This window comes from Sinocyclocheilus grahami, unplaced genomic scaffold, assembly GCF_001515645.1.
Source record: "Sinocyclocheilus grahami isolate Dianchi unplaced genomic scaffold, SAMN03320097.WGS_v1.1 scaffold503.1, whole genome shotgun sequence".
Taxonomy (NCBI): domain Eukaryota; kingdom Metazoa; phylum Chordata; class Actinopteri; order Cypriniformes; family Cyprinidae; genus Sinocyclocheilus; species Sinocyclocheilus grahami.
Window position 1 is genome coordinate 518,377 of NW_015505682.1, and position 24,321 is coordinate 542,697.

The 24,321-nt window shown below is 43.9% G+C and overlaps 2 protein-coding genes across 3 annotated transcripts in view; one reads left to right on the forward strand and one right to left on the reverse strand.

Moving 5' to 3' along the window:
• LOC107554490 (UPF0676 protein C1494.01-like) overlaps positions 1–24,321 on the forward strand; it is a 58,400-nt gene that overhangs the window by 10,732 nt on the left and 23,347 nt on the right. Inside the window, exons 1-3 of one of the 2 annotated variants that reach the window (XM_016236996.1) lie at positions 20,224–20,517; positions 20,599–20,723; positions 20,832–20,898. The exons of the other annotated variant lie outside the window; for it this stretch is intronic. Of the exons in view, the coding sequence (XP_016092482.1) occupies positions 20,374–20,517; positions 20,599–20,723; positions 20,832–20,898 (336 nt within the window). The 5' untranslated portion in view covers positions 20,224–20,373. Of the gene's footprint in view, positions 1–20,223; positions 20,518–20,598; positions 20,724–20,831; positions 20,899–24,321 lie in introns of those variants that run through there. 2 annotated transcript variants of the gene reach the window in all.
• Positions 1,512–15,131, reverse strand: LOC107554489 (UPF0676 protein C1494.01-like). Its single transcript, XM_016236994.1, has 7 exons — positions 14,842–15,131; positions 13,155–13,279; positions 12,995–13,061; positions 2,406–2,559; positions 2,166–2,311; positions 1,959–2,069; positions 1,512–1,875 (listed from the first exon to the last, which is right to left on the reverse strand). The coding sequence occupies exons 1-7, from the start codon at positions 14,992–14,994 to the stop codon at positions 1,684–1,686; spliced, it is 948 nt and encodes a 315-aa protein (XP_016092480.1). The 5' UTR covers positions 14,995–15,131; the 3' UTR covers positions 1,512–1,683.

The following is a 24,321-nucleotide window of genomic DNA, read 5'->3' on the forward strand; positions in this document are numbered from 1 at the left end:
ATGACTTAATTTGTATTTTTGTTCTATAGTATATATTTGTTTGTGCTAGAAAAATACCTTAGCTTTGAGCCATTTATATTTTGTCAGACTACACTTTACTCTTTTTCTGAACTAGCAAAATGTATACTTGATATATAAAGAACAGTACTGCAATTACTTGTTAATGAGTTTATTAAAGAAACATTTAATGTTATATAATATGTAAAAAAATTACAAAGTTAATGTTGTTAAGAAATATTTGAATGCAATAAAAGGTTGTCATATTGTCTTATTTGCATTTTCTTATCTTGTGTTTGTCTTATAATGTTGACCTGTTGAACGTTAAATGGATCCAATGTTCAATGAAAATGATTTGATGATGCAGCAAAAAAAGCTAGTATACCTTACTACATGTGTGTTTAAACTTTGCTAATTTAAAACAATGATCAAAACAGTAATCTATTTTAATGACAAAAGTTCAAATAAGTGAGCAAATGCAAGTGACAACTATTTGTATCAGTGTGACGATCCTGAGTCTCCTGATCCTATTAGAGCAGAGTGTAGAGGATTTTGATTGGTTGTCAACCTGCTAATTGATCATTAGTTTGAGTATTTAATGCAGAGTTCACACTGCACGATTTTCAGAGACGTCGCATCACTGTTGGTTTCACACTGAACGACTATCTGGGGTAGCATTCAGTTGTTACTGTGTTCACATTGCACGATGGAACGACGACAGGACACTGCATGACTTCACAATAGGAAGAATCGCCGACAGCTCTGTCTGGTGCAGGGTTGCCAGGTTTTCGCTACAAAACCCGCCCAATTATTACTCAAAACTAGCCTCAAAATAGCCCAATTGCTTTCGAGGGGGTCCCCCAGTAAAAGTCGGGTTCGGGGGTAAAATACAAACTCCTGGTACAATTCACATTCCAGGGCCTAAATATCATGTTAATTGGGGTCGCTTCAAGCTACTGACATAAAAAACAACCGGCGGCAATCGCGAATTTGGCAACACTGGTCCGCAAACTACGTTTCATATAACTCCTCCCCGAACTTCCCGCTGCCCTGTATCGTGCTCTATCATTGGCTGTAGGTCATGGCCGATGTGCTTTTCAGTCAGAACTCATTTCACACAGCGTGATTGTGAATCGCCGACGGTTCCAGATATTTAGCATGCCAAATATTTCACGGGCGTCGGCGACGTGTCGGCGATTTCCTCAGATCGCGTCTTTGATAATTCACACTGCGTGATTGTCACTCGCGTGAACGAGCACCGATTTGCCTCCGATTTCGGGCATTTGTTGGCGATTTCGCAAAACCTGTCGGCGAGTGAAAAATTGGGCTAAAATCGTGCAGTGTGAACTCGGCATAATAGTGTTATTTGGGGGAGGCACTCCCGGTGGGACAGTTCTCTCAGGAGTGTCTCTTTTTGACTCTTTTCTTGTTTGTTTCTTTTGGCATTTCTTATATTATGTAGTTAAGTTTTGTTGTTGTTATATTAATTTAATTATTTTCATTAATACCCCTAGACTTCTGTTTAATGTCATTATTAATTGTTGTTGTAATAGTTTAATTTAATAAAACAATTAGCTTTGATTAGACTTTGTTGTCTGATCCCTCTTTTATGTTGCAAACTTAAACGAGCGGGTTGTAACAATCGGCCAATAGTGATTTGTTAAAATCGGAATCGGTATCAGCCACTTAAAAAGGGATCTGTTTATTGCCGTAAGTATCGTTAAACCTTGATAGAAGGTAATCAACTGACTTGACAGGAGGATATTTATCTGATCCATCACAGCATGAAATGATGGCCTCATCATCAGGTTGTACAAAGAAGGCCAAAGACTGACGTGTGCTGGAGTCACCTGCAGGGGGCAGCAAAACCCTATGAACCTGAGGGTCAGAACAATAGAAAAGAATTAAATGAGCATTGCCTGCACTGCACAATTACATGAAGCATTAGTAAAGAAACTTACAGCAGACACATAGACATCACTGGTCCACCTTTGCATCAGGTCTGCTATGTTAATCAGAACTGTTCCAGGAATGCTGGGGGCTGAAATGAACTCTCCAGCCCGGTTCAGAACCTGAAGGAGAAGAATGCATCCAGATCCAGAATTACTATACTAAATGATAAAGGAGCTCATTAATCTTTTCTCCTCTTGTCCTATGTTGGTCCTCACCTGCAGTCCACCCTCTGAGCTTTGGAAGACCAAAGTGATACTACCATAATCAGAGTGTTCACCACAGCGCAGCTGATTTTCCTTCACACATGTGCTGTTCACCGGAGGGTAGTACAGAGTCCGTAGAGTCGTTCCATTCACATCACCTTAAAACCACCCACATCATTAAGGTCTTGCAGATCTCCCAGCCATTGACTCACTGGCAGAAAGAAGTACTGTAATGCATATCAGTTTACTTACTTCCAATATGCTTATGTGCGCTGAGAAAGACCTCTGCTTCCAGGTTCAAACCAAGAGCCATCACTCGGATCACTCTGAGAGAAAGTTCCTTACAGCGCAGGTAAAATGATACGTGGGCATCTCGAAAATCATCAACTCCTTCTGAAGGCCAATTCTGAACACATTGAGAGTGGAGTGATGTAAAGTTTCAGGGTTCCTTAAAGTATTGTTGTGTTAATGCTATTAAAAATGAATGCATATTAAAATACACAAAATACACAATTCTAAAGCATTTCCACATACAGGATATTAGTGCCGTCAAACGATTAATCGCATCCTAAATAAAAGTTTTTGTTTACATAATATATACTGTATGTGTGTACTGTGTATATTTATTATGTATATATACATACATACAAACACATGCATGTATATATTTAAGACAAATATGCTATGTTTATATATTAAATATATTTATATATAATATAAAATGTAATAATATAAATGTATATGCATGTAAATATTTTCAAAATATATACATGCATGTGTGTGTATTTACAGTGGTGTGAAAAGGTTTTTGCCCCATCCTGTTTTTTTATTTTTTTTATTTGCATATTTGTCACACTTGAATGATTCAGATCATCAAACAAATTTTAATATTACACAAAGATAACCAGAGTAAATACAAAATGCAGTTTTGAAATAATTATTTAATTTATTAGGGGAAAAAAAGCTGTCCAAACCTACCTGGGCCTACGTGAAAAAGTAATTACCTGCTAAATCTAATAACTGGTTGTGCCACCCTTTGCAGCAACAACTGCAATCAAGCGTTTGCGATAACTGGCAATGAGTCTGTTACAGCGCTGTGGAGGAATTTTGGCCCACTCTTCTTTGCAGAATTGTTTTAATGGGTTTTCGAGCATGAATGGACTATTTAAGGTCATGCCACAGCATCGCAATCAGATTTAAGTCCGGACTTTGACTTAGCCACTCCAAAACCTTAATTTTGTTTTTCTTGAGCCATTCAGAAGTGGACAGGCTTGGGTTTGGCTAGTGAAATTTAACTCAGCTTTCTAAAATAATGTGATAAATCATAATTCTTTCATGATTTAACAGGAGAGGGGCGATTAATTTTTCACGTAGGGCCAGGTAGGTTTGGACAGCTTTTTTCTCTTAATAAATGAAATTGTCATTTAAAAACGGCATTTTGTATTTACTTGCAATATCTTTGTGTAATATTAAAATGTGTTTGTTGAATCTCTGAATCTTATAAGTGTGACAAATATAAAAAATAAATAAATAAATAACAATGTGCTTCAAGTGTCTTCAGTGAGCTCCAAGTTCAACGCGCTCTTGGAAGCTTCTGGTGTTGGCGGACGGCGCTTCAGCGGTGGTCGTTCCTGTGTAGAGTGGGTTGCGCACTTCAGGCTGCACTACCCTGTTGTGTTCCCCTGTGTGCCTCAGCACTTAAAGAGCATTTCCCTGAAAGAGCAATTTCTCTAAAAGCAGCTCCACGGGTGCGTCTTTGTAAAGACGACGGATCGTCTTTTTAAAGATGCCGTTTCACCCGTGCATTTCTGGGTGCGGTCGTTACCGGGCACCGGGTGATGGTCATGATTGCTGGCTCACGTGTCTGGGTATGAAGCACGCTGAGGTGGCGTTCGTGGATGAGTCATGTTCCCATTGTGGGAAGATGACCATCTCAAAGCTGCGGACCAGACTTCACTACCTCCAGGGGGGCGGAGTTCCGTTGCCTCTGCCGTGATCTAGTGCTTGCTCTGGCGGCGGCCAGATGAGGACTACTTCCAGCAGTAGCGCGGGCGGTCTGAGGGTTACAGTGGTAGCTCAGGGAACCAACCCTCGGGGGCCCACCACTCCTCCAGCACTCCGCAACCAGCCTTTCCGCCGAAGGAACGGTGTACCAGTGTACCAGCGGTATCCCTCGGGGCTCCTCCCGATGACCGGATGTCGATCGCTGCATCTGAGGGAGAGCTCTCTGGAGAGGAAGATTTGGCTGCGCTGCCGCCCTCCGGGATGGTGGCAATGCCTGAATCGGATCCAGAGATGTCTGCTATGCTTTCCCGGGCCGCCGAAAGGGTAGGGCTCGAGTGGAATCCTCCACCGTGTCCCGAGCCCTCGAGGTTGGATGATTGGTTTCTCGGGGTGGCTCGCGCTGGTTCTCAGCGCCCCGCCCCGGTGCCTTTCTTCCCGAAGGTGTATGAGGAGCTTACCAGGTCATGGACGGCACCTTTTACTGCCAGAAACCGGCCTTCTAGCTCCTCCTCCCTCACCACCCTCGACGGTGGTGCAGCGAAGGGATTTTCGGTAATCCCCCCGGTGGAGCGGTCGGTAGCGATGCAGTTGTGTCCTAAGACCGCCTCCTCCTGGCGGGGAGACCCGTTGCTCCCTTCCCGGGCCTGTAGGCATTCGTCTGGTCTGACCGGCGGTGCTTATATGGCTTGCGGGTAAGCTGCTTCCGCCTTACACGCTATGGCGTTACTGCAGGTGCACCAGGCCAAGGCATTGAAGGACCTGCACGAGGGTGGTCATGATCCGGAAGTTCTGAAAGAGCTCCGAACCACCACTGACCTCGTGCTCCGAGCGACAAAGGTCACCGCGGGTTCTCTGGGTCGTGCGATGTCCTCGCTTGTGGTCCAGGAGCACCATCTCTGGCTGTGTCTGGCCGACATGAGGGACGCCGACAAGGTTTGGTTCAATAATGCCCCTGTGACCCAGACCGGCCTTTTTGGCGATGCGGTCGAGAGCTTTGCCCAGCAGTACTCGGCTGCACAGAAGCAGACTGAGGCGATTCGACACATCCTGCCCAGGCGGGCAGCTGCTGCCTCCACCTGGATGCAGCTCCCCAGCCTGCTCGTTGCCGAGGGCAGCCCCCTGCGTCTGCCCCCGCTCCAGCGCTGCATCTGCAGCAGCCTCCAACCAAGCAGCACCATGGAGCCGGGCGTAGGCAGGCCATCCAGTCCGTCCAGGCCCCGGCAAACCTGGCGGCAAGCGGAAGAGCAAGCAGCCCTGAGACGGGCGACCCAGAGATGGAGGGATCTGCTCTTCGGGAGATGGTGAACGCACCACTCCCTACCCCGGAGGAGGGCCGGTGGAAAATCTTTTGTTTTGTTTTTCCCTGCCGTCGGCCTCACGGTCGACGGTACCCAAATTCTCGACAAAAGAGCAGTTTTCACTATCTCTAGGTCTCAAGAGGGCACAGAGAATTGCGGACGGTTCAACCCCGGACCGCACTCATCCTCCTCTGTCTCCAGCAGGCAGCAGTGGGCGGTTCGAGAGTGTCAACAAAGGCCCTACTCACGCACCCTCTGCCAAACTGTGGAACCAGGTAAGTGCTGCACCGCACACTCAGACCCCTCTTCGGTCTGCTCACAAGCTGTCCGAGTTTGGGTCCCTGCGTTCCACGTCGCTGCCCCACCACGGGTATGGCAGTACGACAGTGAAGGCGGCCGATGCTTCTGCTCCTGATGCGATAGAGCCGGTCCCTCCAGCCGATATGAATACGGGGTTTTACCCAAGAAAGGCGGTGGGTTACAGCCAATCTTGGACCTGCATGTCTTGAACCGGGTCCTGCACCGGTTACTATTCAAGATGTTGACGCAGAAACGCATCTTCGGGTGCATCTGTCCCCGAAATTGGTTTGCAGCGATTTACCTGAAGGACGCATACTTTCATGTGTCGATCCTTCCGTGCCACAGACCATTTCTGCGGTTTGTGTTTGAGGGACGTGCATTCCAGTACAAGGTCCTGCCCTTCGGGCCGTCCCTGTCTCCCCGTGTCTTCACGAAAGTCGTGGAGGGGGCTCTTGTTCGCCTCAGAGAGCAGGGTGTTCGCATCACATCTCGATGATTGGCTTATACTAGCACAATCTCGGGTTCAGTTGTGCGAGCACAGGGATCTGGTGCTTCGGCACCTCAGCCAGTTGGGTCTTCGGGTCAACTGGGAAAAGAGCAAACTCTCCCCGACGCAGAGGATCTCTTTTCTCGGTATGGAGTTGGATTCGGTCGAACAGACAGCACGCCTCACAGAGGAACATGCACGGTCGGTGCTGACCTGCTTGAATTCGTTCAAGGACAGAACAGCGGTCCCACTGAAACTATTTCAGAGGCTCCTGGGGTATATGGCAGCTGCAGAGGCAGTTATGCTGCTGGGGCTGCTTCATATGAGACCGCTCCAGCACTGGCTTCATGGCTGAGTCCTGATGTGGACGTGGCAGCGAGGCACTCACCGGGTCCAAGTTACTGTCGCCTGTCGCCAAACCTTCACCCCATGGTCAGACTTTACTTTCCTCCGGGAAGGAGTGACCCTAGAACAGGTCTCCAGGCATGCTGTGGTTTACACGGATGCCTCCACCACCAGCTGGGGGGCCACGTACGGGCATGCAGTGTCGGGGGTTTGGACGGGCCCCCATCTGCACTGGCATATCAATTGCCTAGAGTTGTTAGCAGTGTGCCTTGCCTTGAACCGTCTCAAAGGGTGCTTACGTGGCAAGCACGTGCTGGTCCAAACGGACAACACAGCGACCGTTGTGCACATCAACCGACAAGGTGGTCTGCGCTCCCGTCACATGTCGCAACTCGCCCGCCACCTCCTCCTTTGGAGTCAGAAGGTTCTGAGGTCACTTCGTGCCATTCACATTCCGGGTCTGCTCAACCGTACGGCCGACGAGCTGTCACAAGCTACTCTCCTGGGAGAAAGGAGACTCCATCCCCAGACGGTCCAGCTGATTTGGAGATGTTTCAGAGCCGCTCAGGTTGACCTGTTTGCTTCTCCAAAAACCTCTCACTGCCAGTTGTTCTACTCCCTGACCGAGGGAACTCTCGGCACGGACGCACTGGCACACAGCTGGCTGTGGCGCCTGCACAAGTATGCGCTTCCCCCAGTGAGCCTTCTCGCGCAGACGCTGTGCAAGGTCAGGGAGGACGAGGAGCAGGTCCTGCTTGTGGCGCCGTATTGGCCCACTCGGACCTGGTTCCCCAAACTAATGCTCCTCGCAACAGCCCCTCCCTGGCAGATTCCTCTGAGGAAGGATCTACTGACTCAGAGACGAGGCACCCTGTGGCACCCGCGTCCAGACCTCTGGAAACTTCATGTCTGGTCCCTGGACGGGACGCGGAGGTTCTAGGTGACCTACACCAAGAGGTAGTTGACACCATCACTTCGGCGAGAGCTCCGTCTATGAGACATGCTTACGCCTTGAAGTGGGACCTGTTCGTTGAGTGGTGTTCTTCTCACCGAGAAGACCCCCGGAGATGCCCGATCAGGGTCGTGCTTTCCTTTTTTCAGCAAGGGTTGGAGCGAAGGCTGTCTCCCTCCACCCTTTAAGTCTATGCCGCTAAAAAAAATTAAAAATAAAAAAGATTGCTGCTAACCATGACCCCGTGGAAGGGAAGTCGGTAGGAAAGTATGACCTGGTCATCAGGTTCCTTAGGGGGGTGAGAGGTTAAATCCTTCCTGGCCCCTCTCCATACCCTCTTGGGACCAGTCTCTGGTGCTTAAAACACTACAACAGGGCCCATTTGAGCCTTTTGCAGTCAGTTGAGCTAGAGTTTCTTTCAATGAAAACTCTGCTCCTGCTTACACTGGCCTCCATCAAGAGGGTAGGGGACCTGCACACATTTTCGGTCGACGATTCGTGCCTAGAGTTTGGGCCGGCTGACTCCCAGGTAATCCTGAGGCCCCGGCTGGCTATGTGCCCAAGCTTCCCACTACTCCCTTCAGGGATCACGTGGTGAGCCTGCAAGCGCTGCCCCCGGATGAGGCAGACCCAGCCCTAGCTTTGCTCTGTCCTGTTTAAGCCTTTAGAGGCTACGTAGGCCGGACACAAAGCTTTACGACCTCAGACCAGCTCTTTGTCTGTTACGGAGGCCGGCAGAAGGGGAATGCCATCTCTAAGCAGAGGATGGGCCACTGGACAGTGGATGCAATCACCCAGGCTTATCAGGCACAGGGTGTGCCCTGCCCGCTCAGGTTGCCAGCTCACTCTACTAGGAGTGTTGCATTCTGCTGGGCGCTGGCTCGTGGCGCCTCGCTGACAGATACTTGTAGAGCTGTGGGCTGGGTGACCCCCATGTTCGCTAGATCCTATAGCCTTCGTGTGGAGCTGGTATCCTCCTGTGTTCTCACCTCAAATGGGTAGAGGCCCTGAGAGGCCCCGGTTTAGTGTCGGCTTGCTAGAAATTTCTCCAGAGTGTCTGTACTGTAGACCCTGTCGAGCTCCTCCATCCCCTTGGCAGCCAGATGTGGCGGAACGTCCGGCGCCAGGCCCTCACTCGCTGAATCCGTGAGAACCGGTAGAGGCCTAAGTGGTTCTCATATGTGTAAAGTCCATGGTATAGCCTCAGAGCCCGTGTTTCCCCGGCAGACTTCTGCCATTTCCATGAGGGTTACAATCACCTCTAATCTTCCATATGCACCTAAACGGATGTAATATGTGTAAGTGCTTCCGAAACCTCCTTCGGGAAGGATGGGGCTTCCGCAAGGTTCCTGTTCCAAGTGGAATGGGTACGTTTTCCCAGTGTTATCCAATCTCACTGAGTGGGTAGTGCTATGACAACAGTGACTGGTCTTGTTGTTGCGAGCCCCGGCCTACACCACAAAGGGGTGCAGGCGGATCGCACAGGACACTGGAAGGGGCAACATCCATGGTGCTTTGGTAGAGATCCCAATTCGTGACCGACTGAAAGGGAATGTCTCGGTTACGTATGTAACCCTCGTTCCCTGAAGGAGGGAACGTAAACGTCACGTCCCGTCGCCACGGCTGCTGTACCACCGCTGAGCGGTCGGGTCACTGGCTCGGCTCCTCAGCGAAAACCTGGTATGCATTGCACCGGCTGCCTTTTTATGCTCACGCTGTGATCAGCGGCAGCTGGATGCAATAATTGCATGCCAATGTGCATTAGCTCGTTTGGTTACACTCGAAGTAGATTGGTCTCTCGAAGCGAGATCCCAATTCGTCGGTCACTGACATGACGTCTCCGTTCCCTCCTTCAGGGAACGAGGGTTACATACTTAACCGAGATGTTCCCATTACTTGTCTTTATTTGCACTGAGCAATTTACTTGCACAAGCCTCACTTCTTCTGAACATGCTGTACATTTATTTATTATTACATTTATTTGCCTCTCTGTGCCCACATACTGTATTTTGATGCAGCTAAATTCTCAATAAAATTGTTTTCATTTATATATTTTACTGTTTCTGTTGTCAGACAACGGAATGAATATGAACTAGTGACTGAAATGCGACCTATTAAGTAGCACGTACACAGGTATTTTTATAAACGAGTTTTTCCTTCTTCCGTTTAAAAAAAAATGTTCGTCCACATGAAAACGCAAACTCATGCTATGAAGCAAGAGCATGCCAAACCAACAGGTGGCGATATAATCTCAACCGTAAAGCCATGTTGGCCAATCAGAAGTCTGAAAAAGTTTCTAGTAGGCGGAGATAACAGCGCATGCTCCGACGTCACAAGCCAAAAACTCAGGTTTCGGCGATAACACTACACGATAACACTGAAACCGGAGTTTTTGAAAATCTTCACACTGGCATGCGTTTTCAAAAATGTTCGGTTTCAGTGAACTAGTGCTGCGTTTGCGTGTGGACGAACAGCCTAATCGCGTAGAAAAAGCTGCGGTTTTAAAGTGGTCATATGATGCGATTTCAATTTTTCCTTTCTCTTTGGAGTGTTACAAGCTCTTGGTGCATAAAGAAGATCTGTAAAGTTGCAAAGACTAAAGTCTCAAATCCCGTTTGATCATTAAAGACTGTGAATTGAAGTTATCTCCGTGTTTCCTCGTTCCTCGCTCCTTGCCTCCAGAGAAGTGTGACAGAAGGACCGACCAAAACAGTAACTTCCGTGTTTTCCCCTCTGTTTGTTTTCCGTTTTTTTCTCAGTGTTTTTCTTTCTGTTGTGTCCCCATGGATCCCTTCACTCGCCCCGAATTCCTCCTCCTCCTGCTGGAGCAGGGAGACAAAGCTCTCGAGGACCATACCAAACTGTTCCTGTTGGTCGCGAACATCACCAGCTATCCGGACGATGCGCTCTGCTCTTTCTATGATGCAAGCCTGAACGCCGAGTGCAGAGCGCTGTCGTCCGAAGATGGTCCTCGGGAGGAATTCGCCGCCTTCGACGACTCTGGCGAGAAACGGGTTGCCACTCACCATGTTGCCCGTGGAGGATCTTGCCGGATCCACTCCGGACCCAGAGCCCAGCCCACCATCTCCCCACGGTATGGCGCATCAGCCTGAGCCCACCAATGACGGAGAGCCATTTCCCGCCGCGATCCGCGAGCCAGAGTGAAGCCAAGCGACTTTGCAGAGGATCGCCTCGGAAGTTGAGCCCAACCCGTCAGACCAGGTGCGAGACCCGGTGACAGTACCCACCACGAGGGAGCAAGCCATGGACGGTGTGAGCGTGGAGAGGAGCTCCACCCCCTGCATCATGGCTGAGAGTGAGCAGACTATGGCGGGACATAAGTGCCAGAACGAAGAGGTGAGGGCTCCAGCCCCCGAATCCAGTTCAGAGTGCCCTCCAATGCCTGCTCCTAGAACGCACCTTGCTGTGCCTGCTCCTCCAGAGCGCCCTCCAGTGCCAGCACCTCGTAAGCGCTTCCCTGATCCCCAGTTCAGCCCAGGAGGGGCTCCTGATCCCCAGTTTAGCCCAGGAGGGGCTCCTGATCCCCAGTTTAGCCCAGAAAGGGCTCCTGATTCCTCGTTTAGCACAGGAAGGGCTCCTGATCCCCCAATTCAGCCCAGGAAGGGCTCCTGATTTCTCGTTAAGCCCAGGAAGGGCTCCAGCCAAAGAGCTCTCTCCAGTGCCCACTCCTCAAAAATGCCCGCCATCCCACCCGCTCCAGCCTCCTCCACCGCTGTCAGCTGGCAGCCCCTCTGCTCGCCCTCAGCCCACCATCATTGCGGTGCGAGCCCCGCGAGACTGCCATCCTCCAGCATCACCGTGGTTGGAGTCTCCCTCACCTCCGCCTCCAGCCTCCGAGGCCTGGACTCAGCCTCGCCCGTAGACCCAGTGGCTCCACCTCGGCTCCTAGCTCCCTCGCCTCCACCGTCACCCATCGATCCATCAGCTCCACCGGGCTCCCTCGTCCCTCCAGCTCCGCCTTGGTCGGGCGTCGACCAGCCATCGCCTCTGCACTCCACTCCTCTGGCTGCGCCTCGTCGCTCTGTCCCACCGGCTCCATTGGGCTCCTTCCTCCCGCCAGCTCCACCTTGGTCCTCAGATGCTCCAGCTCCGCCGCGAATCTCCGCCTCCGCCTTGGTCGCCAGAGTGTTGTGTTTTCCCAATCACCCAGTGTTTAAAAGCCCCAGTCCTTTCAGTTAGTGTTTTGTCGGTCCTCAAACATCATTCCTTGTGTTCCAGTGTCTCCTATGTTCCCCGTGTGATCATTAAAGATCATTAAAGTTATCTCCGTGTTTCCTCGTTCCTCGCTCCTTGCCTCCAGAGAAGTGTGACAACCATACGGAAATATTACTGTTTGTGGGCGGGCAAGTTGGTGACGTAGAACGTGGGCGGACATTATGCAAATGTTTTACTTCGTGAGTATAGTCCTAAACAGAATAAGATTTGAATTCCTGACGACTCGTTTAGGCGATTGTCAGCCGACTCACTCTTTTTTTGATAGACAATAACTTTATTTATCGTGCAATGTCGGCTTCACAACTTTGCAAATAATTTATGTTCACATACAGCTACATGACACACTGCATGAAAGGTCATATTCGAAAAGGCATAATAGGGGCACTATAACATGAGGTATAACAACCCTCTAACACTAGCAATCTCTATTCTTTTTTTCCAATTAGGCTACATGTTTTATTTTTGTTTATTGTAAACAATAATAACTTGACCCTCTAACACTAGCCCTCTCTATTCTATCTACTTTTCATTCTTTATATTTATTGTATAAAAAAATCACTTGCTACATGTAGTGCATTAGACTAACTGGGACTTGATACAGCACTTACATTTTGTTGCTCTTTTGTAGATTTGATTGCTTATATTGTCCTTATTTGTAAGTCATTTTGGATAAAGGGGTCTGCTAAATCAGGGGTTTTCAAACCTGGAGACACCCCTGCCCTGCACATTTTGTATGTCTCCCTTATCAGACACACCCAATTCAGGTCTTGCAGTCTCTACTAATGGTGTATTAGATGAGGGAGACATACAAAATGTGCAGGGCAGGGGGCCTCCAGAACAGGTTTAAAAACCCTGATGCCAAACGATTAAATGTAAGTGTAAGATGCTGCACAACAGAAGTGTATTAAAACATTAATTAAATATTATCATCATTAAGAATGACAGTGCAGGCTATACAATAAGAATATATTTCTAACATAATAAAGCAAACTTTTATTTTGACGGTTTGTCAAGAAGGTCTTTGAGTTTCACTTTCAGTTTAGCCTAAGATGATGGCAATTTTTCTCAAATGAAATGGTTAAAAGTTCGTGAATTGACTCTCAGAAGAGCTCTGAAGATGAAGTTCCTGTGGACTGTCCTCATACATTGAGACGGAAATGAAACAGGAAGGAACAGGGAGAACAGAGTAAGAAAGAGATGAGAAGAAATAGATATTTACGATATCCGTGCGCAAAGATGTTGTATTAAACGCCTCCTTCAGATCACCAGGACGTCTAGGATTCAAACTGAAACAACATGATATAAAACCATCAAAATCTTTAGCCATCATTCGAGAGCCATCATACTGAATCCATATATAGGCTAAGAGACTGACGTGCCTTTCCTTCTCCAGCGAAACCCAGCCATGGTTGACGTCACATGAGAAATTTCCCCTGCTAAAAGGCTTCTTCATGTTTTCTGGCAAACAGAAGAACTTCTTTGAAACACCCATGACTTTGTCCACCTAAAACAGTAGAAATAAATATTAGTCTGCCAGCTACAAACAGCTAGGGCCTAGAGAACAAGCAGAAAGGTCCATTACAAAAAAATTTTTTGCATATGCATGATGCATATAGGTGATTTATCAACATATAATACCATGCAAATCATTTAGCTAAATATTAGCCTGAATTGGTAAGCAAGCTAGGTTTTTCCAAAATGGCAGCTATGGGGCAAAGTGAGTCAAATGATGTGGGGTAAATTGAGCCAGCATTTTACCTTACCCCACCATAAAGCACTGAATTAAAGTTAAATCTCTGAAGTATAAACTGGTATTTTAATGTGATATTACACAACTGATTTAGTTTGTCATATATATATATATATAGAGAGAGCGAGAGAGAGAGTTTTTTTAATTTAATTTTACTCAACAAACTCGGTTTAGTCTGTTTTTGGGAAGATTACAACTTTGGTGTTCAACATATTGTTTCAGAAATATAAACAATTAAATATTTAAATTTAAACTTCACTTGGTTGGTTTTATGTTGTTTAAGTTAGTTTTAAGAAAAGAAATACGACTGTTTGAAAAAGGAAATTTTATTATTAAATTAGTTTTTAAAAAAGGTAAATTATCTTAAAATTTCACATAGGTTTGAATCAGATTCAGTCAGATGGTCAATTTACACTCAGATGGTGCATCTTACCCACTGACTTGGGTCAACTTACCCCCACCCTGGGGCAAATTGAGCCACACTTGAGAAACACTTTTTCATAAGAAGCCATATTTTTAGAATCCTTAGATACATTCTGATCATTTAAAATGATAGGAAACATCCTGAAATTACTTTAGATACTTTTATTGTACTTCTGCATCATTTTTCCTTATGGGGACCACATAAGTAAAAAATGGCTCATCTTATCCCACGTTCCCATACTGTGTTTTTTATACTAAATTATGGGGAAAAAAACTGTTGCAGTGGTGCAAAACTATTAACTTTTTACCACAACAAGAATAGCAATGTAGAAAGAATTCCAAGATTTACTAGTCATTACTTTTATAAATACTGGCAACTGCAATTATTTATAAGCCTATTATATTTCAAATATTTTTCTATTAATCTGTTAGCCTGCATTGCTTGAACAATTGTTTTGCTCCCATTCGAAAATGAATCCTGCATTTATGAGGGATTTAGGCTGTCACTCCTGAAACGTTGCTGCTTGTACAGGGTATGGCCATTAGCAGCACAAAAAACAAAACTTCCTTTATAATTAATGTGTCTCTTATTTACATCGTGCTATATTGAGGAGTCCAGAGTTTAGAGTGAACGCAATGCCCAATCACAGGTGTTCAAGAAATCATCAGATATGTCTGTGTTTGGCTACATTGCTCAGCGCTACGAAAACACGTTGTAAAGAGTCTTGACGCTTTCCAGAGAGCAAACAAGCACTGGAGCCTTTACCAAATTTGTTTCGCCAATATCCTATTTTAACTGAGGGTGCTTTTGACTGCGTGAGAAAAGTGTCAATTGCGTGAGTTGGCAGCCCTATTATTATAAAATGAAATTAAAAATAATCAAAATGACAAACCTCGTCCTGGTTTATGCCCGTATTCTTGAGATAAACAAATCCCACCTCGGTAAAGGCCCTTCTCAGTTCGTCACTTAACTTGTTCAAGTTATCATCTGACACATTGGTCTTTCCCAGTTCGTAGACACTAAAATCCGTGACAGGTATCTCCATACTGAGTTATTTTACCTTGAGACAGCAAACGTCAAAGAATTACTTTGAAATTCTTTCTGAAATCGGATAGAAAATACGACAAGTCTCTTCGCTTCGTTTATCAACGCAGCACAGCCCGTTCTGCGAAACAATTATGTGAAACCATCACGTCGCTTCCGCTCTGCCCCGTTTGTGTACCGTTAACTATAACCAGAGTGCGAATTACGGGGAGTTTGAGGGGGTCTGATGGACGTAAACTAGATGTAAGGGGTGGGGGATTCGGATAGAATGAAGATTTACTTGTAAGATGCATTTTATATTGCTCTAATTTTAAATTGTAATTTTGGCAGCCGCAATTGATATTCTGGTCACTTGAAGTAAATACGCTAACGCGTATTCAAGGACGTGCATTTTTGGCTTGGACGGAATTAACTCTTTCAAACAATAACGTGCGGATTCAGTCCAGTAGCCTAATAAAAGTTTACCCTCTTTAAAGCTGCTAAACTGAATTTACGAAGCTAACTATTTGCTAAAATAACCATCAAATTAACACCAACACTGAAAAGTGCCTGCTGACAGTCAGATGCGCGTGAAAGTTGCATGTGCTACCAAACACTGCATGTTTTCTTTTAGAATCATCATTGGCTGGTAGAAAGAAAAAAATAGGTTACATAAAAGTTTTTTACTTAAAAATGAAGGGCGGATAATTATGGGGAAAAAATAGTAATTGTCAAGGAACCGATACATCGCAAGTGTATAAACGTTGCAAATGCACTTATAGGCCTATTTAAACATGTTTGTCAACAGAATCTAAAAAAAAGATTTTAAACAAATCAATGAGTGATTTTTTCACCCACTGCTTTGAAACTGATATCTGTTTGACACGATTCAAGTTCAAGGCACAAATAACCCTATGCAAGGAGCGTTCTTTAGAACCTCTGCACAGAGACAAGCCAGCTGGTAAACTTCCGGTGAAGCTCATTTTAAATGCGCTAAATAGGCCTTAGGTAGAGACCCTCACAGAAACCTCTCCTGCCTCATTCTTATCATAAACTGAGAAACAAAATAATTGCAACACCGTAAATAATGATAGCAGCATTAACATACAGTTTGGTGTTAATTAACAACATATGATTTTATATGATGAGCCTGGTAATCCCAGGAGAGTACCCAGACACGTAACTGTACATTTAAATGCTGACAAATAACTGTTTAGGCTAATGGTTAGGCAAATCTTAAACAACATCATAATGGTATTCTTGATAATCAATATCTTACCTTTATAGCCATGAACGCATTTTTCAAATCTTATAAAAATTTAAAGCCTTTATTATTTCTCAACTCTACAGCTGTGCACCTAATTAGGTTCACTTTTCATTTATGAAGACCAGGCACGGATTAACGCACAGGCTTGCCTAGGCTGCAGCCTAGGGGCCCCTGGATTGGCCAGACTATTATTATTATTATTATTATTATTTTTAATTTACTTAAGCGCGAACAAAAAAAAGAGCCACATTGGCCCATAAGAAACATTAAAGGAGGACTTGTTGAAGAACGTCTGATTAAATGTCTTATAGAATTCACGCTCAGCACTGCCTACAGTAAAACGCGCATGCACATTCAAAAGCGATTTTAATACCTTGTGCTTTGAGAGCGACTCCCTGATGTGCGCAAATTAGGCTACATACTAGGCTGTTATTAGTATGTAGGCTATAATAGGTTGTGTAGTTGTCTAGCTCTGTATCATGCTTGAAAAATGTGGTCTCTATTTGCACTTTTTGAATATTTGAGAGAGTAGGGTAGCCTACTTTGATTATGGCTGCACTTACTGTTTGCACTTAAGACTAAGAAACAACTGTTTCTATTTCTATGTGCAATTTGTGAAAAGAAGTTCTGTTAGGAGGTCAAACGTTCTAATTCAATACTCAATAGCATGAGTTTGTTTCAGTTTGGCATACTGCGCAAAAATTTACATTGGCGTGCATATGATACGCAATGGGTAGGATTAGGGTTGTGGGGTAGATGCGTATCATATGCACGCCAACAAATTTCGTATCATATGCGCGCGAAAACTGAGAATTATATGCACGCCAAAGTCAAAATGTGTAAAAATCTCGCCTCGTTCTCGTGAACCTAATCTCATGTTGTCTCGTCTCTTGAGTTAAGTGTCGGCGTTAATGATAATAAAACAACAAAAGACGAGGAGAAAATCACTCCCTGCTTTTGACAGAATAGCATTTCTAGCTTTTATAAAAATGTATAACCACCTTAATCCACCCCTGTTAACAGCATAAGGGCAGATCCCTTTAGCGCAGCTGATGATGCTTTGAAGTGATGCTTGAGTGGTCAAGAATATTCAACTATACAAAATAACCATTCCTTTGACTACTCTGTCCTTATTTCCCCCCCTTGCACCCTTCCCTCATAGCCTAATTGGGGTGGAGCGTGCTAGGAAAGGAAGCGAGGAAAGGAAACGAAACGAGGATGCACAAATAAAAATAGAGAAGCAGTATCTCAGAAATGCACACTGCCACAGTCGATCATGTTCTAATAAAGTGCAGAGGATGAGACAGAAAGACAGATCATTCTTAGAATTAGCAGTACAGCATTCATTGAAAAATCTGTTAAATAAAGATGCAATATAGTGTTTGTGCACGGGATCAATTTTAAATGTGTTTAACATTAATGCTTAATATTATTAGTATTTTTAAAATGTGTTAGGCTATTTTTTTTTTATTTACGCTTATTCTTTTTGCTCCGTGAACATTGCTATTCTGAAAGCATGCTTTCATTTTAAAATTTTGTGCAATCTATTTTTACTCGCGTTTTTATATTTTGGTTTCGGCAATACTTTTGGCTGAAAACTGATCCCATAAGTGTTCTGTTGAACGAGGATGTATGCATGAGGTTGTATTACAGCCAGTGCCGATCCTAGACTTCTGGGGGGTGGGAGGGTTGGCGCAAGACTGTACAAAATACATGATTTGACTGATTTTTACGTAGAAAGGGCGACAGCGCACCGCATTAAAATAAATGACCATTCATGCTTTCGTAACCGCTGGCCAAATTCAAAAACGAAACTAAAATGAAATCATCTTTGAGAGCAAGGGGGCCCCCTGGTGTTTCGGGGGCCCTATGCAGCTTGCGTATTTTGCGTATAGGGAGGATCGGCTGATTACATCGGAGAATTCAAATCTCATGAAAGAGCTTCTGCGCTGTCAGTTCAGCTCTGTAAATGTTACGGTCATCTTTAAGTCTGTAAGCATGTCCGTAACATTATAAATATTGTTAAATTTAATATGACAAAGCGTTTCTGCGCGGAACGCCGCAATGAGTTTAACAACACTCGCTTCGCGGATCAGTTCCAGACCGGAGCAAGCGTGTTTCAAGTTTTGTGAATATATTTCATATTGTCTCTTGCTCCTGTCAACCCTCCCGTTTCCCCCGGGATTCCCTCGTATTTTAGGCCATCCCAGATAGGCTAGCACACGTACGTCGCGGAGACGTCTGTGAAAGATCGTAGCATCTGGTAAACATCGCAATCGATCGAACATTTTCAGTTGTTAATGAGCCGTCTTTTTACCTCTATACGACGTCTATACGATGAATCTTCAACATTTGAAATTACGTGCTGCCACGCAGCGCCGGATCGGAGCAAGCTGATGAATGAGTAAAACTCGGTATTTTAACGCAACACCATGTCACACCAGACGCGACCGTTGGTGCAAAGACCTTGGACTACACCAGAAATAGAACGAGGAATCATTTTACTGACGGGGATTTGTCGAGCCGCGCCGCTTTGTGATTATTCTTTCCCGGTATCATAGCGTTTAAATATGTTCCCGTATTTCTGCCGTATTTTTAATCTTTCTATAAAAAAATCCCACTGGGCAAAGGCTATTTTATATGTTTGCTACATTCGCCTCCGGTAAAACTCCCGTAATGTGTATGGCCCAATTAGCATAATCACGTCAACAAATTCCAAGGTTGCCCGGTTGCCAGATCTTGTATGAAACGCATCCTTCTCACACAATCGACACAACTTGGCAACCTACAACATGATGACTACCGCGAAAGGAAAGGATCTGGTAGAAATGGGACGGGAGGAGCTCAGGTGGTGCTCCGGTGAAAAAAAAACATATACATGCAAAGTGAGATACAGCTTACACTTCAAAAGCCTGGTTTAATTGATTAAATATGAGCGCTGCAAGTTGCAAAATCAGGTGCTGCGCTGCTGGTTACCGGGGAAATGGCTATCCTCCTGGCGAAAAGCGAAATAATGAAGAGAGAACGAATTTGCATTTTTCAATAAGCCCTTTTTGACTTTGACTAAAACAAAAAGCAGAAGCTTGTTTTAGTCAAAGTCAAAAACGACCCTTATTTTTACGCAGAAAATACGCAGTTTTTGATATACACGCAGTTTAAATAATTGGTTTATAATAATTGTTTAATATAATAAATTAATATAATACTAATATAATATAATAGATACGTTTTTGATACAGACCGCAGTTCCCTGTTGTTCTACTGAAGCTCATTTGGCACCTGTAGCTCACCTTTTCTGCGCTCTGGTGCTGAGTGCAAGCTGAAGTGCGCGTCTGAAAAGTCTCCCGTTTGTTGAGGTCGCAAAGAGATACGGCCGTTCCGCGTCTTAATACGTTTTTAATTAATACCTTTTTGAACTCATTAAAATGCTAAAAACCGTTAAATACATTTTTTTTTGCAATACTGTTTTTCATTAACTAAGCTTTTTATTATTTATTACATTTTTATTAAAGAAGATTTTCACAGAATGATTTTGGCAAAATGTGTGGCGCCCCTGTGCACTGCCCTACTGCATACCCCGTTTTTGCGCCACTGGCAATGCCACAACGGATTAATGCACAGCAAAATTAGACCGAAAATTCAAAGAAGAGTAAACAAAAAGTAACTGCCTTTATTGTTTCTGTTTTAAATATATTTTAATATGAATTTGTCTGGATAATGATCGTGTTGTAGGTCTGTGTTTTATTGGTTGTTTTCTCCCCTCTTCACATTTCCACAGTTTTACAAGCCCATTTCTGGAGTCTTTTCAGATCTAAGGTGTGAAAGACCAGTGCTGAAACAGGGGGGTTTCATTTGTTTGGTTTGACACTTTAATACGTTTTTCCCCCTCAACATCAACACACTCCATCACATAGGCGGCGGAATATGCACCAAAAGCGGGTTTGCCAACAACCATAAAACGTCAAAGAAGAAGACGAGCAAGAAGAAGAAGAAGAATATTTTGTTGCGCATGCCTTATAACGGGCTGTACTGATAAACAAAACGAAGATTCTTGGGGATATTTTCTTCCCGATTTCAGAAAGAACTTTAAAGTAATTCTTTGACATTTGCTGTCTCAAGGTAAAATAAATCAGTATGGCGATACCTGTCGTGGATTTCAATGTCTACGAATTGGGAAAGACAGATGATAGGTTGGAGAAGTTAAGTGAGGAACTAAGAAAGGCCTTTACCGAGGTGGGATTTGTTTATCTGAAAAACACGGGCATAAATCAGGACGAGGTTTGTCATTTGTTTAAACATGCCTGTTTCTTACAAATAGTTATATTGTTTGTAGCTGACTAATGTTCATTTCTGTTTAAGGTGGAAAAAGTCATGGGTGTTTCAAAGAAGTTCTTCTGTTTGCCAGAAAACATGAAGAAGTCTTTTAGCAGGGGCACTTTCTCATGTGATGTAAACCACGGCTGGGTTTCGCTGGAGAAGGAAAGGCACGCCAGTCTCTTATGTAGCTAGATTCAGAAGTATTAGGCTTACTAAATATTGCTCGCGAACGATGGCTAAAGATTTGAATGGTTTTATATCCTGTCATTTCACAGTTTAAATCCTCGACGTCCTGGTGATCTGAAGGAGGCGTTCAATACAACATCTTTGCGCACGGATATCGTAAATATCTATTTCTTTTCATCTATTTCTTTCTTTCCTTCTCCCTCTTTCTTAGTGTTTCATATGGAGTGTGTCATAGAACCCACCGTCTCAATACTACCGCCAAATGCAAAGTGAAACTAAAAGATCTTCAGGACAACCTGTCAAAATAAGTTTAGTTTAACTCGTGATGGAAATATTAGAGCAATTCCAGCTTTACGGACGTGACATTCGCAGGCAAAACATGAAATATAAATTCTGATAGATTCATTAATAAATAATATATTGAACTTAGTGCTGTCAAACGATCGCGATTAATCGCATCCAAAATAAACGTTTTTGTTTACATAATATGTGTACTGTGTTTATTACGTATATAAATACACACATAAGTATATATTTTGAAAATATGTATATATATTTATATTATAATATTTTATATTCTATATAAATATATTTAATATATAAACATATTTAAAAAAATATTCATGCATGTGTTTGTATTTATATATACATTATAAATATAAAAAAAATATACACAGTACATACTCATGTATTATGTAAACAAAAACTTTTATTTTGGATGCGATTAATCGTGATCGACAGCACTAAATTCTCTTTATATTTTTCTAAACACCTGAAAATAGTCCAGACATTATAGAAAAGCATTAGTCTATAAATGTGTTTTATATTTTACACATGCGTTACGAACGTGGAAAAAAACAAACAAACAAAAAAGACCAGAGTTTTTGGGAAACAACATATTTTTTTGACTTTCTGTGATTTACAATGCACAAACCAGAAGCAAAATATAATATATACATTTTATTTACATTTTTATTAAATTTTTTTTCAGAAGAAAATTCAATGTTACGGATTTGACAGTTCTCCTCTATGCCCCGCCTTTCTGAAACGCGTCGATTTTTACAAAGCTCATCGTTCTGAAAAACGACAAACAAAAAAGACCAGAGTTTTTGGGAAACAACATATTTTTTTGACTTTCTGTGATTTACAATGCACAAACCAGAAGCAAAATATAATATATACATTTTATTTAAATTTTTATTAAATTTTTTTTCAGAAGAAAATTCAATGTTACGGATTTGACAGTTCTCCTCTATGCCCCGCCTTTCTGAAACGCGTCGATTTTTACAAAGCTCATCGTTCTGAAAAACGAGGTGTGCTGTGATTGGCCAGCTATCCAGTGCGTTGTGATTGGCCGAATACCTCAAGCCTGTGATGGAAATGTTACACCCCTCACTATACTGTGATGGCGTGTCCGGCCAGATCGACGAGACAAAAACATTAAAACCCATTATAAACGAGGAATTCGTTGCATCCAGTGGGGACATAATTATGGATTATAATGACTTATACTGTCTTTTTACACGTTGCGTTGCATCGCGCTGCATAAACATAAAACCATGTCTGCATTTGTGATCAGAGAAATGACAAACAACAAGCCCTACTCCACACTGACCAAAACTCGTGTTTGAATCGTCAGTGGCAAATTCTTAAAATATAAAAAACGTACTTACAGTCTGTGAGTCAGAACAGCCGGCATTGTCGTCTACTCTTCCGGGATCAGGAAACAGTCCTCCATAAAATGCACTGCACACATCTGAATATTTGGGTTGAAGTGTTCTGGAACAGTGTGGTAAATACAGCTTAAGCACTGATTTCTAGTCGTGTCCTCTTTTAGAAGGCCAAACAAAGTAGTTTCGCTTTCACAACGAAACACAGCATCACACACGGCGGGCTAGAGTGAGCAGAGGGCGGCGGGCTTGAGAGCGGTGCGGCTGGCGGATTCGACGAAGGAGCAGCAGGAGGGCTTGCGGCAACCACATGTGACGACCCCGGGCTGGACTCCGCTTAGTCCATGGTGAAAGCCGAACCGGATATCGTCCTCTTTTGGAAGGCCAAACAAATTAGTTCGCTTTCACAACGAAACACAGCGTCTCTATGGCATGGCGGCGGTGTTAACAATACTACAGTGAGAATAAAAGTTACTTCTTTCTTTGCGTGAACATTTGGGCGGCGTTATGCAAATCTTCCCACATCGTGACGTAGACATGTGGGGGCGTGTTAGAATGAGCCGTTTTAGGTAGGCGTAGTTGACTCTTAACTTTTATAAAGAATATCTCTTTGGATTTGAGACTTTAGTCTTTGCAACTTTACAGATCTTCTTTATGCACCAAGAGCTTGTAACACTTCAAAGAGAAAGGAAAAATTAAAATCGCATCATATGACCCCTTTAAGATAAAACAGGTTAAGTAAAATATGCTGAATATATAATATCTACAAATATTTATAAAATGCTAGCTATATAGACTGTGGGAATGTATTTTTTTGGGGGGGTGACGTGAAAAGAGTGATGCGAGAAGACGGATGCTGCATTCCAATTTGCCTGCTTATACTATTCCCTGAAAGTATGAACTCTTTTTGTGAAGAAAAAGTACACACTTTTGAGTATGTAGCAGAATAGTAGGCAAGCTTTGGGACATGCTACGTTGTAACTGCGTCTTTAACAGATGCTCTATTGCTTAGTTAGGGGCCACTCACATATCGCGCCTAAAAACGCGTGGAAAACGCTAGACGCGCCGCTTTCTGCTTTTTCCCAAAGCGTTCGGGCGCTTGCGCTCCGGAGGCGTCTGCCGTTGGTACAAATATTTATAAAATGCTAGCTATATAGACTGTGGGAATGTATTTTTTTTGGGGGGGTGACGTGAAAAGAGTGATGCGAGAAGACGGATGCTGCATTCCAATTTGCCTGCTTATACTATTCCCTGAAAGTATGAACTCTTTTTGTGAAGAAAAAGTACACACTTTTGAGTATGTAGCAGAATAGTAGGCAAGCTTTGGGACATGCTACGTTGTAACTGCGTCTTTAACAGATGCTCTATTGCTTAGTTAGGGGCCACTCACATATCGCGCCTAAAAACGCGTGGAAAACGCTAGACGCGCCGCTTTCTGCTTTTTCCCAAAGCGTTCGGGCGCTTGCGCTCCGGAGGCGTCTGCCGTTGCTCAGCAACCGTGACCCGCGCTCTCCATGAAGACTCGGGAGTTTCAGCAAAGGATAAATGGATTTGCAGCACTAAAGATAGAGTGGGGGGACTATGACATCATGCATCGCACTGGTTCCTCGACAAAAAGCCAATAGGATTTTTCCACAGGCTTTTGGATTATTGCGACAAATAAGCTCTGTGTTCAATCATAGTTCATGAAACTAACACGTTTTGTCCATCAAGATAATCTTCACAAAATAATATAACTTTTATGAATTTTGATGCCTAAATAAAAGCGCTAAAATGTAAAAGCTAAACTTAGGCTATAAACGAACTACACCTTCACGGTCGCTCGCCTTCAACGTCACCACCACGCTTCCCACAACTTTTTCAAACTTATTTTTAACACGTTCAGTGAAAAGGATTTAGTCTGTATATG

Coding starts and splice junctions, on each gene's coding strand:
- LOC107554489 (XM_016236994.1), bottom strand. CDS start 14,994: ATGGAGATACCTGTCACGGATTTTAGTGTCTACGAACTGGGAAAGACC. Junction 13,280..14,841: donor CGGGCATAAACCAGGACGAG/GTTTGTCATTTT, acceptor CTACTGTTTTAG/GTGGACAAAGTCATGGGTGT. Junction 2,070..2,165: donor GCTCAGAGGGTGGACTGCAG/GTGAGGACCAAC, acceptor CTTCTCCTTCAG/GTTCTGAACCGGGCTGGAGA.